Source organism: Neofelis nebulosa, chromosome 18 (assembly GCF_028018385.1).
Source record: "Neofelis nebulosa isolate mNeoNeb1 chromosome 18, mNeoNeb1.pri, whole genome shotgun sequence".
In the NCBI taxonomy this organism is placed as follows: domain Eukaryota; kingdom Metazoa; phylum Chordata; class Mammalia; order Carnivora; family Felidae; genus Neofelis; species Neofelis nebulosa.
The window spans coordinates 1,495,666-1,519,421 of NC_080799.1; the positions used below are offsets into that span (position 1 = coordinate 1,495,666).

Genomic DNA, 23,756 nt, shown 5'->3' on the forward strand with positions numbered 1-23,756 from the left:
CCTGGTGGCTAGGTCCCCACAGAGGCCAGACCGTGACCGCAGCAGCGCGACGGGCCTTGTGGCTTGTGTGGCACAAGGGCGCGGTCCGTCCCACAAGGTAAGGAAGCCGTTTGGTACTGGGCACCCAGGCCAGGGTCGGCGGTGCCTGCCCCCTGCCCCCACCCAGCTCTGCACGCAGCCCCAGGGGGCGGGGGTGCAGGGCAGATGGGGGGATGGTCCCAGGAGAACACGCAGAGAGGAAACCTGCCAACTGGCTGGGGGGCTCCACAAGCTCAGCAGGGGAACGGGGGCTGTGGAGCCCGGCGGCCACCGCAGGGTGCACACCCCAGGAGGTGGGGCCGCTGTGGGCCGGCCACTGGGGGACAGCCTGAGGACGACGTGGCCGTGGGCGCCAAGGCACGGATCGCCAGGCCGCGGGCCCTGCACCGCTCAGGAGGGTGTGCGAGTCTGCTCTATGTTGGATGGGTCACGACTTAGGGCACCAGGTGTGTGGTCAGCCCCGAGTCAGAGTGAACCAGGGGACGGCCCCACACCAGCCCGTCGCTGGGGACCCAGCACCCGGCTTCCAAGCCCCACCACACTCTTTCCATTCCCACCGGTGTTTCTGACGACAGGAAGGGCCGTGGCCATCAGGGACCCCCAGGCTTGCACCTGACGTGATCTCCTCACACCCAGGGTCTAAGGCACCCCCACCCTGAGCTCCCTGTGGCCACAAAGACCACCACCGAGGGACTCACCATGTCTGCTCTCTGCTTCTGGCCTCCCAGCTCCTCCAGGGCCTGGGACAGCTGAGCCTTCAAGACAAGACAGAAAGCAGGGTCAGTGGGCCTCCCGCTGCCCATCTCCACCGCCCACGCTGCCTGCTGCGCACAGGGGCCCTGGGGGCGAGGAGGTGGCCCTACGTTCCCGCCGTTTGGAGGAGGTGACCGGGGGGCGGCCAGCAGACACCCGCAAGCGCACGCCCACACCTGCTGCCCAAAACAGCGATGCAGTTACATGCGTGGAGACGACCGGGGTGCGGTTTCCACGCCCCTGCAAGAGTGGGGCTGCAGTCCACCTCCTCCTGGAAAGCTCACGTTCTGGAAGAAGCAATCAGGGGGACTTTCCCGACGGGACCAACATCCAGGAAAATCCGGGACGCCCCCCAACCAGCAGGACCGTCCCGGGGGCCCGGCCCGTACTGCCCCAGGGCAGAGAGGCAAAGGAGGTTCCCGACCGGGGGAGCCGATGGCGGTGCCCGGCCAGGTCCCAGGGACCCAGGCGGGAGCTCAGGGGTGGCCGCGCGGGCCTGGCCAGTCCAGCCGGCATGCTACGTCTCCACGGACGCCACCGTGGAACAGGGAGCAGACCAAATTCCAGAGCGGCCCCCCGGCGCCCAGAGCCGGGCCAGGCACACCCGGGCGCTGCTGGCTCACATGTGCGCCTAGTCTCGACGCCCACGAGCGTGGGCTGCGTGGCTTGTCCGTGGTCCTGCACTGACGCCTCCTGAGCAGCAAGAGGCCAGGAAACGCTCACGCGGGGAGAGAAAAAGGCCTCCGTCCTGCCCGGAAACAGTGAGCGCAGGTGTACTAAGGGAGTCGAGGGGCCGCTACTTGGACACCGCCAGCGAGAGGCTGAACCCACTTCCCTGAAGAAGCACTGGGCTTGCTGGGGACCCGGCGGCGGCCACAGGGTCTCTGCCACACCGCAGACCCTGTCCTTCCTGGAGCAGCAGGGGACAGACACACAGCTGTCACTCCTGCCGTGACTCTCAGGACACTCTGGAGGGTCCCAGGACGCGGCTCCTGAGGCGCGAAGGGAGAGGCCGGCGGCACTGGGTCCTCAGGCCGCGGGAGACACGCGTCTCTCGTGACGATGTCCGCGTGCGCCAACCCTTCCGAGGCCAGGGCTCCCGCTAAAAGCTCGTGGGTACTTTGTGAGCCCGCGCGAACCCAGAGCGACATTCTCAAGAGAACCGAGAACGGGGCGAGTGCGGGCGGCACAGAATCGTTGCCACGGCACGGCAGCCCCAAAACTCCAGCTACGAAACCCAGCTGAAAACCGAAAACGCACACCAGCATCAGGACCAAGCGCTGGGCCTGAGGCCCTGTCCCATGGCGGGGAGGGTTAAAAACCAGGGAACCGCTCGGGAAGGTGATTTGGCTTTCCCCTCTCGCTCGGCGACCCAGACCACGATGAGCTCCCAGGAAACCGAACCGTGCGCCCAGCTGATGGACGCAAAACCGCCCCTGCCGGCACCGCAGAGCTGAGATCCGAAACCGCCGGCTGCCCCCCCCCCCCGCCCTCCGGCAGGGGTGACCCAGCACGCTGTGGCGCGGCCGTGCACACAGAGGTGCGGCCGGCGGCCCCCGTGTGAGGTCAGCCGGGAGAGGCAGAGAGTGCAGGGCCGCGTCTGCCCGTGGCCACGCCGGGAGCCGGCCACAGGCCTGCACGCACGCTCGGCGAGCCAGCCACAGAAACGCGGTGGTGGCCACTGGGACCTCCAGGCCGCAGAGAGGGCCCCCCGGCCAGGTGGTGAGGCCAGAACTCCGCCGACGTGTGTGGGACACTTCACTACGGCCTCTGCGAGGACACAGGTGAGCCAAGGCCCGGACGCCAGGACGAACAGGCAGAGGCCGATCCACGATGCTCCGCGCTCCGCTCAAACTCCCAGCCGCCGCGTGAGGCGGACCCGGGCGGCGTGCTCCTTGGGCGTTCGTGTGACCCGGGCTATGAAACGGGGCTGCTATACGAAAGAGAGCACGAGGGCTGCAGAGACCCCGAGAAACCAGAGTAAGTGGCAGAAACCTGTCCGCAGGAGCGTCCACGCGGCGTCGGGAAACGAGTGCTCGCCTCGTGTCCCTGAGGCAGACGAGCCTCGAGGCAGTTTCAGGAAAACTCGGGCCGCAGAGGGAGGCCGGGAGCCTCTCCCGCCCTCTGCCAGGCCGGGAAGCCAATGCCAGAGGGACCGGCCACGCTTCACGTGTCCCACAGACGCGACAGGACGGCGGGGGGGCACCACCCCACGCTGCCGAGCCGGGGAGAAGGGAGGCGTCCAGAGATGCAGGGGCCGTCCCGCGCAGAGGGCGGGGGTGCAGAGGAGCGGCCCCGGCAGCCCACCGCCCCTGAGTGACGGGCTCTGATGACCCAGCGTGGGCCCCCGGTGAGACGCCTGTGGACGGCGGCCGCTCTGCGAGCTCTCCCAGCAGGAAACGCGGGCCTTCCTAGCGCGCCGGCCACGAACAAAACAGCCGATGCCACACAGGCCTCCTCCAGTGCTTGCTTGGCGCCTCTTCCGCAGACCCCCCCCCCCCCCACCAACAGCACACGTACGTGAATGTGCCCCCCCGCCCTCCCCAGAGCACGCTAAGGTGAAGCGGTGCGGTCAGCGACCAGGCCTAAGTCACGGTGGCCCACGCGGACAAGGCGCCCGTGTGGCATGCCGGCCGTGTCCACCCACCCCGCAGGAGGCCCGGCCCGGACACCACGATCCCCTGCACCTGCCGAGATCCCACCAGCTCCAACACGCCGGCCTTTCCGGAGGACTGAGAAGGGGACACGACATAGGCCGCTGGTCAAAGCCCATCCACTGGGCCTCAGCCGGTCACTCGTTCTGTGGTACTGTCCCTACAGGCGTCACCGCACCCGTGCAGGCACGTCCAGGGCAGCTGGGGAACACGGCTGGGAGCAGCACCGACCGAGGCGGTGGGCAGACACGATTCTGCCCGTGGGGTCCCATCTTCACAGACGGCAGCTGCTTGCTGGGCCGGCCTGTCCGGCAGCACCGGCCTGGCCCTGCGGTGACTCCGGCCGCATCCCTGACACTTGTGCTAGAGCCGGGCTGTCCCCTGAGCAGCAGAGCGCCACCCGGCCACCCACACGCCCCCTGGGATGTTCCACTCACAACACCCGAGGAGCTGAGGCCACACAGAGGGCCGGGCTCACGGCCCAAGAGAGGAGGACGTGCACCCGGTGCGCCTGAAGCCCCTGCACAGGTGCATGAGGGCTGGGGGCCGGGGAGCAGTGGTCACTGCCCGTGTTCTGGACGGAGTCCAAGTGGGGCACACACACTGCAGTTTCTGGCCAGGCTCCCAGGAGGGGCAGCTTCCTCCCTGCAGCCGGCGTTCACACTCTGGGGACCTGGGCGGGGGAGGGGGGGTGGGGGAGTGGGTGCTGCAGGAGTAGGCGTGTGTCCTCCACAGGCAGGACCGCGTGCCTTGCACGGGAGTCAGGTGTCACTCCTGTGACCCTGCCGGCCCCTGGCCTGCCCGTGACCAGTGACCTCACACTGGTGCTCGTCCTCCACGCCGGGGGGGTCCTGAGGTGATGGCAAGAGGGGGGCTCTGCAGGCACGGAGCTGGCAGGGGGCTAAGAAGGGAGGCGGGGGCCAGGGAGCAGCAGGCTAGTCCACAGGGCCGGTCGCAGTGACAAGGCTGGAGGCACCACCTGCGGGGAACAGACGCTCGCAGCAGCCGCGGGAGGCCTCGGACCCTGGAGCTGCAGCCCAGCCGACCGGGGGTCTGCAAATCAGAGAGGCTGGCAGGAGTGCCCGTGCGTGGAGGCAGCACGCCCGGGAGCACGTGTGAGGGGGACGGGGCGTGCGGAGAGGCCGGGGTGGCCACAGAGCCGCGTCAGCCCAGCAGCTCACACGGCACTTCCCGGTGCGGGGACACGTCCTCCGGCCGGGCCCCCGGGTGGCCGCTGCACTCAGACTCGTGCCCCAGGCCCACGCGCCACTTGTGACAGGCAGAGGCTGCACCAAGACCTCGCGTCGCTATTTTTACCCAGAGGTGAGAAGCTGCTATGTATGAAGAGCCAGCGCCCTGCCAGCGCGTGAGCCCGGGCACGGCCGAGGGGCAGTCCCCGCAGGCCGCGACAGGCTGCCGCAGCTGGCCGACCAAGCCGGGAGGACGCGAGGACACCCGGCCAGGAGGAGGGGAAGTCAGAGCCCACGGAGGGGGCACGCCCAAAGTCGCAGGGCACGTGCAGGGAAGGAGCCGGAGGCCTCGGGCCACTGGCCCCTCTGCTCTGCCGCACTTGCGGGTCCGCGGGCCCCGCCGGGTGCAGGACCCAGACCCACTCGTGCTTTCTGCCCAGCAGAGGCCGCGAGGGGCGAGCAGAGCCGCCCGCACCCCCAGCGTGGACGGCGGCCACAAAACAGACCCGCGGGCACCTTAAGCGGGCAGCCTGCTCACAGGGCCAGGTGACGGCCCGAAGCCAGCCGGCCGCGGCTGCCGCAGCCCGTCAGGTAGAGGCGTCCACGCCACCGAGGCCAGCCCTGTGACCCGGGCAGCCAGCGCCTCTCCCAGCCCCAGAGCACGCCCAGCCCTGTGAGGCGCTCCGTGGAGAAGCCCGGGACCCCGTGCAGGGCTCGGTCCCTCCCGTGTGGCAGCCCCGGGGGCTCATGCTGGGGCGGGGCTCTCAGCGTGACCAGGGACCGGGGCTGCCCCGTCGCCCGGGAGCTCGCCACAGGTACAGCGTTTCAGCCCAGCACCCCCCACACCTCTGAGGAAGGGGCCCACAGCCATCCAAATGTGCACCGAGTTTGAGAACCACTGCCACAGGTTTAATCTGGAGCGAGACAACCAGAGGCCAGTCCCAAAGGTGCTGCATCCCCACAATGAGCCAGGAGAAGCACTGGGCTGGGACGCCAGCAAGGTGGCCGGACAGGGGTCTCCAGCTGTCACCCCACAGAGGGTGGACTGAGATAACTCTCCATTGGTGAGGACGGAAAAGATGACCAAAACTAAGCCGGTGTCTTGAAAAAATAACCAAAACGAACAAACATTTAGTGAAACTCAGTTAAAAATAAGTCTGACAGACTTAAACCAGAAACAAGGGAGGACGTATTACAAGAGACCACTCGAAGGTGCCAAGAGTCGTTAAGAGACTACTAGATACAATTACCAACAAAGCAAACGATCAGAAAGAAACAAATGAACTCCTAGAAACGCACAAGCTCTGGAGGATAAACCACAAAGAAACAGAAGATACAAACAGAACAATAACAAGAAGGCTGAATCAGTAATAACAAAAAAATCTCCCAACAAAGAAAGGCCCGAGACCAGTTCAAGAATTATTACCAATCCTTCTCAAACTCCTCCAAAACTACGGAAGAGAAAAGAACACTTCCAAACATCTTACGAGGCCAAGATTAGCCCGAGGCAAAGCCAGACAAGGACGCTACAAGAAAACCACAGGCCGGTATCCTGATGAACACAGATGCAGAAATCCTCAACAAAGTACTAGAAAACCACACTCCACAGCACGTTAAAAGGATGACATACCGTGACCAAGTGGGATTTATCCCTGGGATGCAAAGACGGCTCAACATCCGCAAATCAAGCGACGGCACGCAACATATTAACAGAATGTAGCATAAAAATCATACGATCGTTTCAACAGATACAAAGAAAACACCTGACAAAAATCAACACGCTTTCATGATAACAATTAATTAGGTACCACCCACCGTCTCCATGCTTACTCAACACAGTACTCGAAGTCCTGGCCACAGCAATCAGACAAGAAAAAGAAACAGACGTCCCAGTCAGCAAGGAGTAAGTAAAACTGTCCCTGCAGGCGACATGACCGTACATGCGGGAAATGAGACGCCACCAGAAAACTGTTAGAGGTAACCAACGAATTCAGTAGAGTCACGGGATTCGTAACTCACGTCGCAAAAGTCAGATGCGTTTCTATAGGCTGACAGCGAACAATCTGAACAAGGAAACAAACAATTCTGTTGCATCAGCATTAAAAAAGCAATAAAATACCCAGAAATAAATCTAAGGGAGGAGGTGAAAGACCTATAGACTGAAAACTGTAAAACACTGACCAAAGAAACCGAACAAAACACAAACAAATAAAAAGTCATTCCACGCTCTCGGACTGGAAGACCTAATACTGTTAAAACGTCCATATTACCTGGGGCACCTGGGTGGCTCAGCCGGTTAAGCAGTCAACTGCTGCTTTCGGCTCAGGTCGTGATCTCCCGGTTTGTGAATTCGAGGCCCACATCAGGCTCTGCACTGACAGCACGGAGCCTGCCTGGGATGCTCTCTCTCCCTCTCTCTCTGCCCCTCCCTCCCTCATGCTCTCTCTTCCTCTCTCTCGCTCAAAATAAATTAATATATACGTTTTTTAAAATGTCCGTTACCCAAAGGAAACTCCGGATTCAATGCAATCTCTATGGCATTTGTCACAAAAACAGAAAAAGTAATCCTAAAATATGTACCGAACCTCAGAAGACCCTGAATAGCTAAAGAAATCTTAAATAAGGACGGCGAGGCTGGAGGCATCACACTTCCTGATTTCAAGCTGCCACGAAGCCGCAGTAATCAAGACGGAGTAACGCCCGCACAAGAACAGACATGCAGACCGACGGGGCAGAACAGGGAGCCCAGAAGTAAAGCTGTCAAGGATTCACAACGGGGAAAGGACAGGCTCTTCAAGGAACAGCCTTGAGGAAACTGGATGTCCACATGCAAAGGAACAGTAGTGGACCCCTAGTCTTACACCACACGCGCAAAATCAACTCCAAACACGGACCCGGAACCACAAAAGTCCAAGAAGAAAACGGGAAAGGCTCATTCATCTTTGTGATGGTTTTCTTTTTTTTTTTTTTTTTTATTTGATATCAAAAGCACAGGCAACAAAGGCAAAAACAAACCGGTGGCTCTGAATCCAACTAAAAATCTTCTGCCCGCACAGGAAACCACTGACAAAACGGAAGGTGGTGGGAGACAGAATTTGCGACCCGTACGTGGATAAGGGGTTAACAACCGCGTATGTAAGGAACTCGTGCGACCCAATATCAAATCACCAAACACCCAAACAAACAGTGGGCAAAGGATGCACAGTTTTCCCCGAGAACACGGACGCCCAGCCAATCCGTGACAGGGCGCCGCAAACGCGGCCGGCCGGCAGGTCCACGACAAGGCGCTCAGCACACACAGCATCAGGCACACGCACGTCGGGACCGGTCAGGTGCCCCTCAAGCTGGCGAGGGCGGGTGTGCTAAACGAGACGAGAGACGGCGAGCGTCGCTGAGGGACGCGTCGCGCGCCGCTGGGGGGACCGCAAACGGGCGCAGCCGCCAGGGGAAACCGTGCGGAGGCTCCTCAAAACCTTAAAACTACAAGTATGACCCGCACGATCCGGTGTTCCCGTTCTGGGAACGTGTCAAAAGGAAACGAAAGCTCCCTCTCAAAGAAGGCCCGGACGCCCAGGTTCTCCGCGGCCCGACTCACGGCGGCCCAGACACGCAAACAGCCGAGGCGAGGCGCCGCCAGTGGACGGCGGACAAACGCGCTACCCATACACGATGGAGCGTTGCTTAGCTTCAGAAAAGGATGAGACGCCGTCATCTGTGACAAGACGAAGGAACCCGGAGGACACTGCGTGAAGCGAAAAGGAAGGAAGACACGTGAAAACGCTGCAAACCCTCACGGACACGCAGACCCTGAGGACGCCCAGCTGGCAGGAAGGGAGAGCGGCAAGGCGGTCGGCCGGGGCCAGGTGGGAGAAACGGGGTGCGGGTGAGAGCGTACTCGCTTCCGGGCGTGAGGGGAATGAGACGTGGGGGCCTCACACGCAGCAAGGGGACAGGAGCACGCTGATGATTCGGCGTCACGAGCTTGGATCCGCCAAGACAGCACATCACACTCTGCTCCCGCTACAAAAATGACCGGTGGGGGAGGCCGGGCGACGCAGGGGCGACGACGAGCCACAGCGGTGGGGTCAGCGTGGCACCACCCCGCACCCCTTGGGTGTCTGTCGTTTCGTGTGGGCCGATCACACATCAGCGGAGCTGGCGGCAGCCGGCTCCGCAAGCCTAGCGCCCGCCCTTCTCAGGGCGCAGGAGGGGGCAGCGGCCCGACCCACGGGGCGGCCGGTAGTGACACGCGCAGGCCGGGGCTCCGTGAGGCGTCCTGCACGGGCCTCCCGCCTCTGTCCCGAGCACAGGAGCCAGTGCCTCCCCACGACGTCTGCCTCCCCTGGGTCTCATACCCGCACGCTGGGGAGCATTCCCCACGGAGGGTTCCCCGGGCCCGGCCCTTCTCACTCACCCCTGCTTGTTTCCCCTTGTCTGTAATACAGTTTAACGCTGCCTCGAGATTTTCCACGGTGTCGTGGGCGCTTTTTTCCAGGACAGTCACCCTGAGGTCTTTGTGCAAGGAGAACGACCAGACGGCGTTTGTAAGTAGCGCGGATCTGTGAGCTCCCCGGGGTTCGTCCGGAGGCCAAACCACCCCTCCCGCAGCCAGGGCAGGAGGGCGCAAGCACTGCGGTCGGACCCTCGCAGAGGCAGCGTGGGGCGGGCGGCTGGTAGCATCGGGGCGGCCATCCTCCCCGTGCTGGAAGAGGGCAGCGCTTTCGGGCCCACCGCCGTGTGAAATCAGGATTTTTCCTCACACCTTCCTGAAGCCAACGGCACCATTATCTGTTTTAATTAAATAAACTGGAAAAACAAATCGGGCTGATATGTTGGATCAGAGCAGCACGAGCTGCATATTTATAGCTCGGTCGACGGAGGAAGGTTCGTGACGCGCGCTATCAACCTCTGCAGCCGCTTTATTAAATGGAATAAATAAACTCCACGCAAAGTGGCACCAACTTCGCTAGAAGACGGGCCGCTGGGATTCTCCCAATCTCAGCATTCCCCGGTCCGCCTCACTGGGCCATGTCTGCCGGACTCAGACGTGCTCCACGTTAGAACCACCCGATTAAGCTCAGCGAGGGAACTGCAGCGCCTGGAAAGAAGCAGGGACCTCGTCAAACTCGCCCCGCCCCCATCCTTCCCATCAGTGAACAGGGGGGCCCACTGGCGCGGCCCGTGTGAGGGCATACCGCGTGCTGTGCTGGACAGGCCGCGTGGGGCCCAGTGCCACCCAACCGGGCCCGGGAGCCCCACGCTGTTGGGGTGGCTTCACATCAAGCAGCAGCATCCCGGGGGTCCCAGGAAGAGCCGGGGCTAGACCAGGCATCCGACAACTACAGCCGGCCTCCCAATTCCAGGCCCCCCCACCTGTTTTGCCAGTAAAGTTTCAGTGGGACACAGCAGCCCCCACCATCCACAGATGGCCCGAAGCTGCCTTCCAGCTGCCACAGCCACAGAGCCGACCGTGTGGCCCCACAGCCCACGGAACTTACCACCTGGCCCTCTACGGACAAGGCTGACCCGCTGACCCGAGTGAGGAGCCACGGGGGCCCGGGATGAGGGCTGGAGCGCAGGTGGCAGCCGTGGCAGAGAGCGGGGGGTGAGAGAGAGAAGACGTTAAGGACAGCGTGAGGACCGAACACAAAGACGACAAGGAAGGAAAGAGCCCGCCCGGAAACGAAAGGGAAAAGCAGCAGGTGGCGGTGGGCAGAGGCAGAGAGAGAGGTGGACGCCCCACCCCCGCCAGGCGCGCCAAGCGGCGGCATGGCAACGATGTTCTCTCCCTCGGTCCCCCTGGACCTTGCCTTCCAGACCGGCAATCCGTCAGGCGGGCGGGGAGCTGCGGAGAGTTAATCCGCCGCCGTAATCGGACCCCGCGGGCTGTGGGGGTGTTCTCCCTGCACGCACCTCGCGGCTCCCCGCGGCTCCTTAAGGCGGTTGAACAAAATGGGAGCGACTCCGGGGGCTCGCCAGCGAGCGCTCGGCACAAGGCTGCTCGTCCTGGGCCTCCGTGTGCCCCCGGCGCTTTGCCTGCATCGGCGCCGTGACGGATGGCTTGACTGGGAGGCACTAAGGAACCTTAACAACCAGGTTCTATGAAGTTACGTAACTTTTCACTGTGTGCCAACACACGATGCTCAACCAATAAACTTCTGTCAGGCCCCCTGGAGCAGCTTTTGAAGCTCTCCGAGATCCTGATACATAAAATGTTCCTGTTTAATAAATAAGAACGGGAAAACAGCCCCTGAACCCTGGAGGGAGGCACTCTGTGGCCTACAGGATCCGGGGTCAGCATGTGGCCTCTGTGACCCTGGGGGGCGGGGGGGGGGGGGGGCGCGGAGGCAAGGCTGGGGCACCCGTGACTGTTCCCTACCTTGCGGCCGCTGGACTGGACCAGCAGGCCGTCCCGGCCCAAGCCCGACACTGGGCCCCAGGCCTCTCCCGAGGCTGCCTGCCCGCTGGGGGTCAGGAAGCAGGTAGGCAGAGCTGAGGTCGCAGCCCAGGCCTGCAGGCAGGGAGGGGTCGGGACTCCTGTCTGGAGCGCAGCCCCACGGCTGAGAGACGGGAGAAAGGGCTTCGGGGACCCTGCGTGCCCGTGACGAGCTGCCCTGCGGGGGACAGTCTGGACCCGGAGGTCTGTCCCCCAAACCGGTCAGGCTGGAGATGGAAGGAGGGTCTGGCCAGGCCCCTCAGGCCGCCAGAGAGCAGACGCTCCCTATGAAGACCGTGAACCCACCGGCACCCTCACGTGCCCGCCCTCCATCAACGGGACGCCTGGGTCTGCAGGACTCGGCTCCACGGGAGCGTGTCGGGGCCAAACGCAGGTCAGGCCAGCATCTGGGTTTCGGTGCCTCACCTTAAAGTAAGGCTCTGTCCCTGCCTTCTGGCACGTCCATGAGGCTCCCAGACCCGGGAGCGGGCAGAAAACTAAACAGAGCAGACCCCGACTCACAGTCCACCACCACCACCCACAGGGCCCAGCACAGCAGCACCGTGCCCTTCTCTCCCGACCCCACCAGCTCCCGAGGGACCTGTTTGCTAGCTTTCAGAGGGACTGCATCCGCAGCCTGAGCCGGGACCCTCGCCCTGCCTGACCCGAGCACGGGGAAATGCCCCCCGGGTGCTCTCCCTCCTCCCCTGTTCTGCAGAGAGAGCCACCACCCACGGGGCCAGGGGACAGGACAGGACAACACCCGTCAGGAGATGGACGCCGGTCACAGAAGGTGACAACAGGAGAGGCAGAGCTGGCCCTGGGTCCCCGGTCTGGCTCCAGCTGCCGCACGGTGCCCACCCCGTTCCTGCTGGTGTCGCCGATGGCAGGCATGACGTCCACGTCATCTGGGAGCTCGCCCCAAGACTTTCCTGAACCCAAGACCCCCCCCCCACCCACCAAAGCCCCTCCTTGTGTTGCTATGGGCTTAGTTCCTAAAGCTGGGGCCCCTTCTCCCTAACCCAGACCTCCTCCTGGGTGACAAGCGGGTCAGGGGTGCCTCTCACGGGGGAACCGGGGCGGTCCTGGTGCCACGGGAGAGCCTGCGTGAGAACGGTCGCTAGTTGCCAGGCGGCCACTGAGCGAGCCCGGTCTCCGTGCCACCGACGGGCCGCACGGAAGGAGCAGGGGAACGCGGTATCTGGCGCGTCTCCGCCTCTTCCCTTCCACGCGAGACCCCCGCTAAAGAGCCACCGCCCTCCTCCAAGCGCACAAAGCGCCACTGGCTGCGTGTGCGCCTCTCTGCGCACGTGCGCGGCAGGGAGCCCTGCGGTCCCGGCAAGCGGCCAGGCTGCCCCTGCTCCGGCCACCAGAGCACCGCGTCCCACCCCACACCCTGATCAGACGGCGTGGGCCTCGCTGCGGGGGTGACACACGTCACCGCAAGTGGGCGAGACGGGGCTCCCCCACCGGCTCCCTCACACCGCGTGATGGGTCCTGGTCCCACAGCCAACTCGAGAGCAGGGGTCCCTGAGTGCCAGCAGCAGCTGGCACGGGACTGAACTCGTCAGGCACCGAGTCCCCCGGCAGAAGGAGCTCTGAGACTTGGCACGTGGTGGGCATCGCCACCCCACCCCTGCCCCAGACCCCCATCCTCACCCCTACCCCGCACCCTCCCGTGACATGTGCCAGGCAGCCACCTCGGCCTCCCGGGGAGGAGGGGGAGGACACCCTCCTCTTCTCCTGGCACAGGTTCTGAGAGAGGCCAGAGGGAGGCCAGGAGAGTCTTGGCGATGAGAGAAGGAGACAGGGCTGGGGAGCCCCCACACCCCACCCCACCCCCCGCCCCCCCGCAGGCCTGAACGGAGCAGGACCTGGTGCTTCGTCTGCTGCCACCTGCTGGGGGCCAGGAGGCACACAGCACTCCACAGGGGACCCGGGCCTCTGAGAAGGGCTGGACAGGGTCCAGGCCCGACCCCCAGGGTGCACCACTGGGACCCAACCACTGCCTGCGCTCCCCCAAAGGGGGCCGGCTGCCAATCGCGGGCACCTGAAGGCAGCGAGCTTCTCTCCACCTGCTTGTTGATGTTCCAGAACGGCCAGGGACAGGGAGCGGGGAGCCTGGCTGGGGAATGCCTGGCGGCCAGCCCCCCCGAGCCTGCTCCTCCCTGCAGGCAGCCGCTCGGGCCCTGGTGAGCCCTCGTGGAGGTTACCAGAGCCGGTGAGACAGACCGCGTGCAGGCCCGGAAAGGTGAGACGGGTTTAACCGTGCCAGCCCGTAGGTTCTCAAGTCACCCCCATCACCCCATCACCCCAAACGCGGCCCTGGAGGTGCCAGAACCGTGGGCCTCGTACTTAAGTGAGGAGGGTGCACACGGCACACGGACAAGAGGGAGCTCTCACGTAAAACACGCCAGGGAGGACCGAAGGGGTCAGAGAGCCTTCCCCGCAAATCTCTCCTCGGTAACGTTCCACACGGCACCTGGTGTGCCGTAACCAGATGGCTATTAACACGCTGATGCTTACGGCGACTCGCTGGGTGCGGCAGGAACAGCCATTCATTCGAACCACCGCTGAAGGTCTGCACGCGACAGCACTGCCACGGCCCCTTGGCGGCCCCCCTCCCCCGGCCGCCGGTCGGGGCGTGGAGCCCGCCCGCGCCGGGCCCGCCCGCACACTCACCTCCATCTCCGAGCTGTGCGCGTGCACCTTCTGGACCATGTCCTCGGCCTCACGCATCCGACGGGTCAGCTGGGGCGAGTACTCGGCCGGGGTCAGCTCGCTGTCGTAGGACCCCAGGATGGCACGCATGCCGTCTCGCTCCTGTGGGCATACACAGCAGGCGGTCAGGCCGGGGACGGTGACGGGACCCCGGAGGAACACGCACGACGTGACAGCAGACGCCACGCGGAGGCAGCAGGAGGGTGGGGGGCTCACGCGGCCTCTCAACGGGCTGAGGGGCGTTTGGATCCTCCCAGAGCCCCGTGAGGCCAAGACGGGGCCTGAGCGGCTCTGAACCAGCAGCCCGAGCACAGCCCAAGGCCGGGCTGGGCCCGGGTGCTCCCCACGACCGCCCGGCCTCGAGCTGCAGGGTCTATGGAGGCCTGTCGTGGCCAGAGCCCCCTCCCCCCGGGCCTGCCGACTGCCCCAGCTGCGCAGAGGCCCTCTATCCCATCCCGCCAGCCCCGGGGGGCCGCCAAACTCCAGACACGGTCCCAGGAACGCAGCGGCGGCGGGACCAGGCCAGGCCGTGGGTTTGAATGCCCCACCGCCCGTGACTCCTGACCTGGCCTCTGGGCCAGGCTGCACGCAGCAGTCGGGAGAGAGGACGGATCCATCCAAGCAGCAGGCGACCGGGTGGGAGCAAGAAGCGGGATGCACGTTCCTTCCACCCAGACGCGAACCGCCCCTGGCTCCCCACTCATTAGCTCTGGCCTTAGCAAGCTCCCTGTCTCCCCACACAGCTCACAGGATGCCTGGGGCCCCAATCTCAGGCCACAGATGTGTCACTGGGCACCAGCCAGGCCCGGCACCCTTTCTCCATTTCTTGCACAAAGGGAGAGCCCCCTGCAAAGACGCACCAGGTTTCGGGGAAGGATGTACCGATGCCACTGCATCAGGACCAAGCACCACAGAGAAGCCACTGCTCAGGGGTGTCCTGCCAGAAACGCTTATTAAGGCTGAGTGTGAACCAGAGTCAGGGGCCCTGGGAGGCATGGGCGGCTTCTCCTGCCCAGGACTGGAAGATCCCTTCCTCAGATGTTCGTGCGGGGAGACAACCTCCTGGAGGCCAGCCAGGGAAAGTCGCAGAGACCCGAGGTGCCCCTCGGTCCAGCAGCCGAGCGGCTCTGGAGGGTCTGCACAGAGGGCACCCGTACCCAGAAAGGGGCCTCTGTCTCCCCTGTGGGCTGCCCACCGTCCATTCTCGTGCCCTAGGAACCTGGATTCTTCCTCGGCCCTAACACAGGCCTGAGCTGGGGCTGGCACCTGCTCTCCCGCCCCACATTCTGCAGGCTGCTGTCACCTGGGAAGCCCGCAGGGAGAAAATCCCATCACCCCGCAGACACCCAGGTGCACCGGCGCACGCGTCTCAGAGCTTCACGTGGGCCAGTGTCCCGGGGGTCAGCTCCGCAGACCGGGCTGGGGCCTGAGGGTCTCTATCGCACGCAGGCGCCCAGAGATGCCGCTGCTGCGGGACACGGAGCTCCGGGGCTCTGCCTGGGGCAGCACAGCCCAGGGAGGAAGGGCGGGGTGTGCACGGGCCAGGTCTGGCCCGACTCTGCTCCAGCCGGGGCCCCGAGGCCACAGCAGTCATCCCCGGCATCGGTTCCCAGATCAGTGGGTTAATCCCCGCTCACACACAGCGGACCTGAGGGCTGACGCCGTCACGGATGCAGCGTCCACGCGCCGCCCCGTGAACGAGGCCCAGTGGCCTCATCCGTGTCGCCAAACACACCTCCACGGGTTCACGGCGCACCTGCTCCGGCCCCGGCACCGCCGGGCTCTGCGCCGGCCCGGCTCTCGGCCGCTGTCCCATCAGGGCGGGGCGACCAGGCGCACCACAGGGACAGTCCGCACAGGCACCTTCACGGCCCCGAAACAGCCCCCCCCACTCAACGTCCTCTGGGTTGGAGAGGCCCCTTCTTCTCGGGTGGGACTGGGGGAAGGCACAGGGCTCACGAGCCTCAGACTCGGTCTTCGCCCTGCCGCGGACCGCACAATTAGCTGATGACAAGAAATTCACCGAGAAATTAAAGTTACAAATCCAACTGGAACTGGTCGCATGTCCGTGGGAAATTTGTTTCCACAGGAAGGTTTATCGAGTGTCACAATTTTATTGAAATCCTTTATCTTCGTATTGACTTTTATGGCTCGAGCTGGTTACCGGAGTCGTCCCTACCAGAGTGCGGGCGCCCCGGGGGGGCCCGGGCGGGGGGACTTGCCTTCCTGAGCAAGCTGTGATCGTCTCCCTGATTGACCAATAAATCCCCACAACCCGCCTTCCAGCACGGCACTCTTCATCGGGTCTGCGGGCGCCTCGGCCGGCGAGGAGGAAAACGTTTGGGAGCAAGTTTGTCGTTCGTTCCCGTTAAAGACGTCGCTTTGTCATTACCAGGAAAAGCAAAAGACCAAGTGTGCTGGTTTTATTTGATAATGACTTTTTAATGACCAATTCTGCTTGTGGTAAAGTTTGCTTTGTTTCCACTTGAGCAAATGCCGATGATTAATCTCTGAACAAACAGGCATCCGGTCCACGAGGAGGCCTCAGAGACTCGCCCGAAGAAGTAGAAGGGGACACTTGCCGCCGGGCGCAGAGCAGTCCCGTGTGACTTCGAGCATGCCTGCTGGTCACAGAGTCATTGGCAGCTCCACGCGTGGATGAGGGCAGGGCCGGTCGCCCACACGCAGATGAACTCCAGGCCCCGCCCCGCCCTCGCCGCCCCAGCCGTCTGGGAAGGAGCGCGCTGGCCCGGCAGCCTCGCGTGTGGGTAACAGTCACCGGCCCTCCTGCCCCCGGGCCTCCAGGACACGGAGCCTCCCTCCCCGCCAAGGGCTGACGGGCCAGTGCCCGACTCCAGGACAGACGCAGGACTGACGGCTCAAGACCCTGCCCAGCCGTCCTGTCTTCCGGCCCACCTCCCCAACCAGCGCTGAGCCCCGCAGGCAGGTTGGTACCAGGGACAGGAGGAATCTTCTGGAAGCTCTGGAATGCTCCCAGTAAGGGGCCGGAACCTGAGGAGGGCAGAGACCAGGGGCTCTGGACAAACTAAATGCTTCCTTCCTCAGCAGAAATGAGGGGACAGGGCTGGTAGGCGGTGCTGTGCGACGGTGCACAGCCAGCCCCAACGCTGGCAATGAGTGGCCATCGAGGCAGGCCTCAGCCTTCTGGACAGGAAGCTGAGGCACAGGGGCTGCGCACGCACCAAGGGTCTGGGGTCTCCCGCAGGAAGGATGCCGACCCCAGGGGCCGTGGGCGTGGAGACCGAGGATCCACGGCAACCAGCTGACATGCTCTGGAAAGCCAAGAGCGTTTGAAAAACATGCCCTACTTTGTCGGGCTTGTATCTACTGATGCGGAAGCCAGAGCCCCTCTGCGGGCAGCTCAGAACAGCGAAACCAACGCTGGCGGGCCCCGGACGCGGGCCTTCCCCCAGACCCCGGCGGTATGCATCTCAGCCGCGGCCGCTCCCCACCGCCCAAAGTACCTTCCACCAGGAGCGGTAACTTCTTCTCCATGGGGCTGGGCAGACAGGTCTGCCTGGGAAGGCGACGTCCGCTGTCCTCCCTGCCCTTGGGGCCCACACTGGCCGGGCCGTGCTAGCCAATCCTGCCTCTGTCCCAAGGACAGCTCTGTTCACGGGACAGGCCTGCCAGCAGCAGGCCCCACTGCCGCCTCTCACCCCTGGCTGGTCCCGGGGACCCAGACCCCCGCCTCTGCAGTCCCACGGGCCATGGTCACCAACGCGATGCCCAGGGACACCAGCGCTCCAGCCCCCAACGCTGGGCCGGGATGCAGGCTTTTGTAATTTCCCCGAGAGGGTGCAGGAAGGAGGGAGGACACGGGGAAAGGTGCAAAGTCCGAAAAACCAGTGAGGGACATCCAGCAGGCACAGTCCCTGGGGCCTCTCTTCTGGGGTCAGGGGTCTCTCTTCCGGCCGTCTCCTCCCCTCCAGCCCAAAGCCTTCCTGTTCTGAGGCCAGGGAGGCGCGTCTGACCCTAAGCCGCCACATCACAGACCGAGCCCCCGACATGAAACCCCGACCGGTGCAAACCCTGGGTGACAGATCCCCTGGGATGCCCCTCTTGGAGCTCCTCCCGCGTATGCCCAGACAGCAAACCCCAGCAATCCCCAGGCAGCGGCAGCGGCAGGCACCGCGGAGTCTGGTTCAGGGCTCAGAGCCCGTCTCCTCAGGCAATGGCAGGCCACGACGGGGACCGAGGCCAGAGGGGAGGCGCTGCTCCTACGCACGCTCGCCCTGACTGGTGTCAGATGAGCTGTGTCCTCCTGGGTTCCCAAAGACCAGAGCCGCCCTACTCCACGGGCTCCCAGGCACAGACACCCCGGCACGTGGTCCTAACAAACACGGCCCCTCGCACGTGCCGCCCTCACGTAAACTGACCCCTGAGTCTCCTGGGCTCCTCCTGAGTCCGGGGGGCGCGGCCGGCCCTGGAGCCCGGAGCAGGCGTCTCCCGGGGAGGGACTGGAACCAGTCCCTTCCTGCAGGTGCCCGAACCGGGTGGGAGACGAGAGCAGAGAACCAGGACCAAAAAAGTCGGTGTGCACAGGGGGCAAACCTTACAAAGAAACAGATGGTGGTACCTACCCACACAGGCACACACAGCGCTGACTGCCGGCGGATTAACCGTGCACAGCACCGCAAGACCACAGTGCGAGCAGGCTCGTGGCACGAGCACACGCAGAGATCCAGGCTGGGAAAGCAGGACCACGCTCTGCCCATCAAACAAGTCGCAAAGAGAAAGTTCTAAGGACCGTAAGGTAACGGTAAAAAATACAAATAAATCACACAAAAAAAATGAAAATGGACCAGCCAGCACTGGAATTAGGAGAGTTAAACCCACAGTACTCGGGTAATAAAATAATCGGAAGCAGAAATAGAAAATATGCACGGTACATTCAAAATAATAAAGAAAGGGACTTATTAAATTATTAGCGAGAAACAGTACATCAAAGAAACAAGCAAATTTAAAAACAAAGCCAAAATGCAAATTAAAGCTCAACAAGGTAAAATAACAATTCAAAAACGTGAACAAGTAGAACGGCGATTCAGATGTGGCTGAAATCTGAGGAACGGAGCAGAAAGCAGACAAAGGACAAACCGGAAAGAGGAGGCAGCGGCTGGGTGACGGGAGCACTGGGAGGCTGAGGGTTTCTATCAAAATCAGGGAGAAACAGCACCTCGGACGGAGGGCAACAGTCAAGGCCACGACGGCTGAGAAACTTCCAGAATGGATTAGAAGCGCCCACCCTCGGCTGCAGAAGATCGCAGACCCTGCAGAGTGCGCGAGGGGCGGGGGCGGATGGGATGCGCCCTGGGAGGGCAGACACCCACATGCGTGAATGCGGCCCCCGCAGCAGGCTGGCCACGGGAAGGCCGCCAGACGTGCCCGTCCGCGGCGACACACAGTCTGGGGCGGTAGGGAGCTGCTCACCAGCAACGACTTCACTGGAGGAGACCACACAAGACGTATTGCCGAAGGCAAGTGGTCACGGAAAGCCAGACCGAGAAAGAAGAAAGGAACACGAGCGACGCACTAGCGCCACGTGCTACCACAGCCATAACTGTGAGATCGCAGGGCGCCTGACTCACGGGTCGGGGAGGAAAAGGCAGAATGAACCTGCTCGTCACCCACTAACAAGAAATGAGCGGCGACCAACACTAGATACTTAAATACCTACGAGACGCTAAGGCTGCAGAGGAGGTGCGGGGCACGACACTTTTCTTAAGGAGATACGAGAGTAAACCATGCGCGTGTGCACACACCCACACCCACGCGGCCTGTGCAAGCCGAACCAGACCCCTGGCTGCCTCCAGGCAGGTGTTCGGGGGGGGGGGGGGGGGTTGGGCAGACGGGGCAGGGACAGGTGAACTTCTTACTGCCTACTCGTTCAGGATTTCATGACTTCTCAACTTCTCTACTGAAAAAATACCAATTAAAAATAGAAATTCAGGGGGAAAAGAATATAACATATAATAAAAGCATTTAAGGGAGGCCTGGAGCCTTAAATTGCTCCCAAAGGGATAAAGATAGTTCACCCAGTCTATTAAATATGCCCAGGAACCTCTAAAAGAGAAGAAACCGAGAAAAATATAAAAGGGAGGGAAAAAGATGCAAGAAAAAAGAACACAGCAGGAAACTTATAAATTCAGTGTCTCTATTAGAAAAGCTGAAAGCTGAAAATTAATGAGCCAGCAACCAAGTCAAAAATAAGAAAAAGAACAAAACAACACAGGCAAAGATGGGGCAAAAATGGGTACGAGAAAACGAAGACAGACACGTGTCAACAGAAACTTCCCCAACTGAGACGCAGAGAGAGAAATGATGAGGAACGCTGCGCCCCAGAACGAGGGCCAGTTACGATAGGGGTGGGCTCTGCACCATGACACCGGGAGCAGAGGAAACACCCCTCTGAACGGGAGACTTTCCAGAACGCCACCCAACCCCAGGTGCAGGGAGCTCAGAGGACCACAAGCAAGATAAACACCAAAAAACCTACACCCGGCAAATCATATTCAAACCCTGAAAACCGAAGACAGAGAAATCCCGCCAGAGGCAGGCAGCACGTGAGACACCGGGGCCGGGGCCGGGGCCGGGGCGGGGAGGGATGTCTACTTGAGCAGACAAAAACCTGCCTCGCCCAGAACTCTGCATCCAGTGAAATCACCCTTCAGAGGCAGAGGGGAAATAAAGGCATCCTCAGACAAAAACAGTACGCGGGATCCGTCGGGGTACACCTGCCCCGCAAGAAATATTAAAAGGTGCGTAGCAGTCCGAAGTCGGATCGGTGTAAAGAAAGGCGGAGCTTCGGAGAAGGAGCAGGTGAGGGGCAAGCAGTCTCTCTCACCTTCCGGGTCTTACCTGCTCTAACAGACTATGCTCACAGGAGCAGGGTTAGCAAGGCCTCAGGAGACCAGCGCTGTCACAAGGGACGGGGGGAGGGGACTTGGGACACCTGGTGCAAGGCACCGCGCTACCTGTGCGGGGGGACAGTACCGTCTAAGGATGGACTCAGACTTCCGCCAAGCTGCCAGTTCTGGGGTGAGCATGACAACACAGGACTTAAGACCCGTAACTCATGAGTTACCAGAGAAAACGAGAGAAAAAGAGAGTCCCGTGAAATGCTCGGCTAAAACCAAACAAGGCACATCGACACAGAAGAGTCCAAAAGGACCAAAGAACAAGTGTCCACGTGGAAAATGCGAACCACATCACAGCGGCCAAACAAAGTGCCTCGGTATCAATGCGAGCGATCTAAACACGCCAACCGGAAGATACCGTCAACGTGGATTAGAACGGGTCCAATTATATGTCTATAAAAAACCTACTGCACATATACAAACACAGACAGAAAAGTTAAAGGGTGGAGAAAGATATGTCATGCTAACCTCAGTCAAAAGACAGCAAAGCTCAAGGGGAAGCTTTACCAATCTTGGGCCAAGCAGACCTCAGGACACAGAAACACCTATGGAGATAAGAGGGGGACTACATAATGATAAAGGGGTCAACATTCCCCCAAAGATTTACCAACCCTAAACACGTATGCGCCTTACAATAGAGGGTCAAGATACGTGAGGCAAAACTGATAAAACTTCAAGGAGAAACAGACATATCTCCTGGTGTAGCTGGAGACTTCCGTGCCCTCCATCAGTAATTGACAGATCCAGGAGGCAGAAAATCAGTAAGGATGTAGTTGAACCAAATGGCACCATCAATCAACTGGATCTAATTGACACTGACAAAATACTTCATACGCCAACGGTAGGACACACATTCCTCTCCAGCTCGCGTGGAACATTCACCAAGACAGACCACACTCTGGGCCGTAAAACACAACCAAACACACTGAAAAGGGCAGAAATCACACCAAGTAAGCTTTCAGAGCGCTCTAGAATTAAACTGGAAATCAGTAATAGGAAGATGGCTGGAAAATCCCAAAATATTTAGAGATTAAACAACGCTTATCTAAATAACACACGGGTCACAGAAATCCTAAGAGAAATAGGACAGTATTTTTAACAAGATGAAATGAAAACCAACTTATCACAACGTGTAGCAAAAGCAGGGCTTCGAGGGAATGGATAGCACTGAATGCTATTTTAGGAAAAAAATCCAAAATCAATCATCAAAGCTTCTGTCTTAGAAAACGAAAGAAAGAAGAGTAAGGTAAGCCTAAACCGAGCAAAAGAAAAGAAACGATGAAAATTAGAACAGGAATCAGTGAAACTGAAAACAGGAAAACAATTGAGAAAAATCAACAAAACCAAAAGTTGGTTCTTTGAGAAGATCAACGACATTGAAAAGCCTCTAACGTGCTGACCGCGTCACAACCAGAGAAGACAAGACAAAACAGAAAAGACACAAATTGCTAACACTGGATGTGAGCGAAAGGTCATCGCTATCAATCCCAGTAACGTGAAAAAGAGTAAGATTATTAGGAACAAATCCGTGCCCCAAAACTTCGTAACTTATGTGTAATGGACCAAATCCTTAAAAGGCACCAATGATCGCAATTTGCAAGAAGAGAAACAGAAAATCTGAGTTGGCTTCTGTCTATTGAATGAAGTTGAATTGATAATAACCTTCCTAAAAAGAAGGCACCAGACTCCAATGGTTTCCCTGGTGAATTCCACCAACTATTTAATCAAGAAATGATACCAACTCCTTAAAATCTCTTGCAGAAGACGGAAGCAGTCATACATACATGTGCGCAAATGATATTTACGTGTCAGCATAAATGACATGTATTTGCCAAAGCTCACAGACCCGCACAAGAGTCAACCTTACCATAAACCATGGCCGTTAATTAGAGATCACGTACCCATACTGGTGTATTCATCGTGTCAGACATGCCCCGGGAAAATTCAGGATGTTAGTGTTAGGCGAAACTGTGGGGTGGGGGAAATAATACAGAAGCCATCTCTGTACCGTCTTCTCTGCTTTTTTGTAGACCCGAAACTGTTCCAGAGGAAGAAAAAAGTACAAAGAGCTGGACAGGAGAAAGTGGACAGGGGACTGGCCCCAGGAAGGGGGTGACTTACTCATGAGCTCACCCGGTGCGAGTCAAAAGGCAGCACGAGTACAGGCTCAAAGGGCGCGGGTAGCCAACCGAGAATTCCACACGCGGCAAGAGAATTTTTTTTAAGTTTATCTCCTTATTTTGAGAGAGACGGGCAGAGCCCCAAGCAGGCTCCACACTGTCAGCACAGAGCCTGACGTGGGGCTTGATCCCACAGACCCCGAGACCGTGACCTGAGCCAAAATCAAGAGTCAGACCCTCAAGCGGCTGAGTCACTCAGGTGTCCCCCGGCAAAGTGTTCTTTGGAAGTGAACGTGTAATGAATACGGTGTCACGCTCGGAGAAAGTGAGGTGGTCCCTCGGCATCAGGTCCATGCCGGAGGAAATACTTACTGAAGGGGCGCGGCGCAAGCAGAAGCTAAGTGGTCCAGACGGACGCCTAGAGAGGCTGGCGGGCAACCAGCAAACACGCGTAAGTGCGGATGAACACGCCGGGACCCCAGCGACAAACTGGACGCTCACGTGCAAAAGAATGAAATCGGACCGCTCTCTTACACCACACACAGAAATAACCTCAAAAGAGATTAAGGGTCTTAAATGTGAGACTTGAACCCATGAACTCCTAGAGGAGAACACAGGTAGCAACCTCCCTGACATCGGCTGTAGTAACTGCTTTCTAGACGTGTCTCCTGAGACAAGGGAAGGAAAGGCAAAATTACCTATTTGGACGACATCATAATAAAAAGCTTCTGCCCAGAGGAAGGACACAGTCAACAAAACCAAAAGATAACCTACAGAATGGGAGAAGATATTTGCAAATGATGTATCTGATAACGGGTTAATACCCAAACTATATAACGAACTTACGCAACTCAGCACTCAAGAAACAAATAATCCAATTAAAAATGGGCAGAAAACACGGACAG

The 23,756-nt window shown here is 60.4% G+C and overlaps 1 protein-coding gene across 6 annotated transcripts in view; it reads right to left on the reverse strand.

The window, feature by feature from the left end:
* The window catches only part of MAD1L1 (mitotic arrest deficient 1 like 1), a 318,460-nt gene that overhangs the window by 136,058 nt on the left and 158,646 nt on the right, over positions 1–23,756 (reverse strand). For 4 of the 6 annotated variants that reach the window (XM_058712035.1, XM_058712033.1, XM_058712038.1 and 1 more), the window contains 2 exons: positions 13,755–13,895; positions 738–794 (listed from right to left, as the gene is read on the reverse strand). In XM_058712035.1, the coding sequence (XP_058568018.1) occupies positions 738–794; positions 13,755–13,895 (198 nt within the window). The remainder of the gene's footprint in view (positions 1–737; positions 795–13,754; positions 13,896–23,756) is intronic. The other 2 variants (XM_058712036.1, XM_058712034.1) reach the window with 2 other exon arrangements.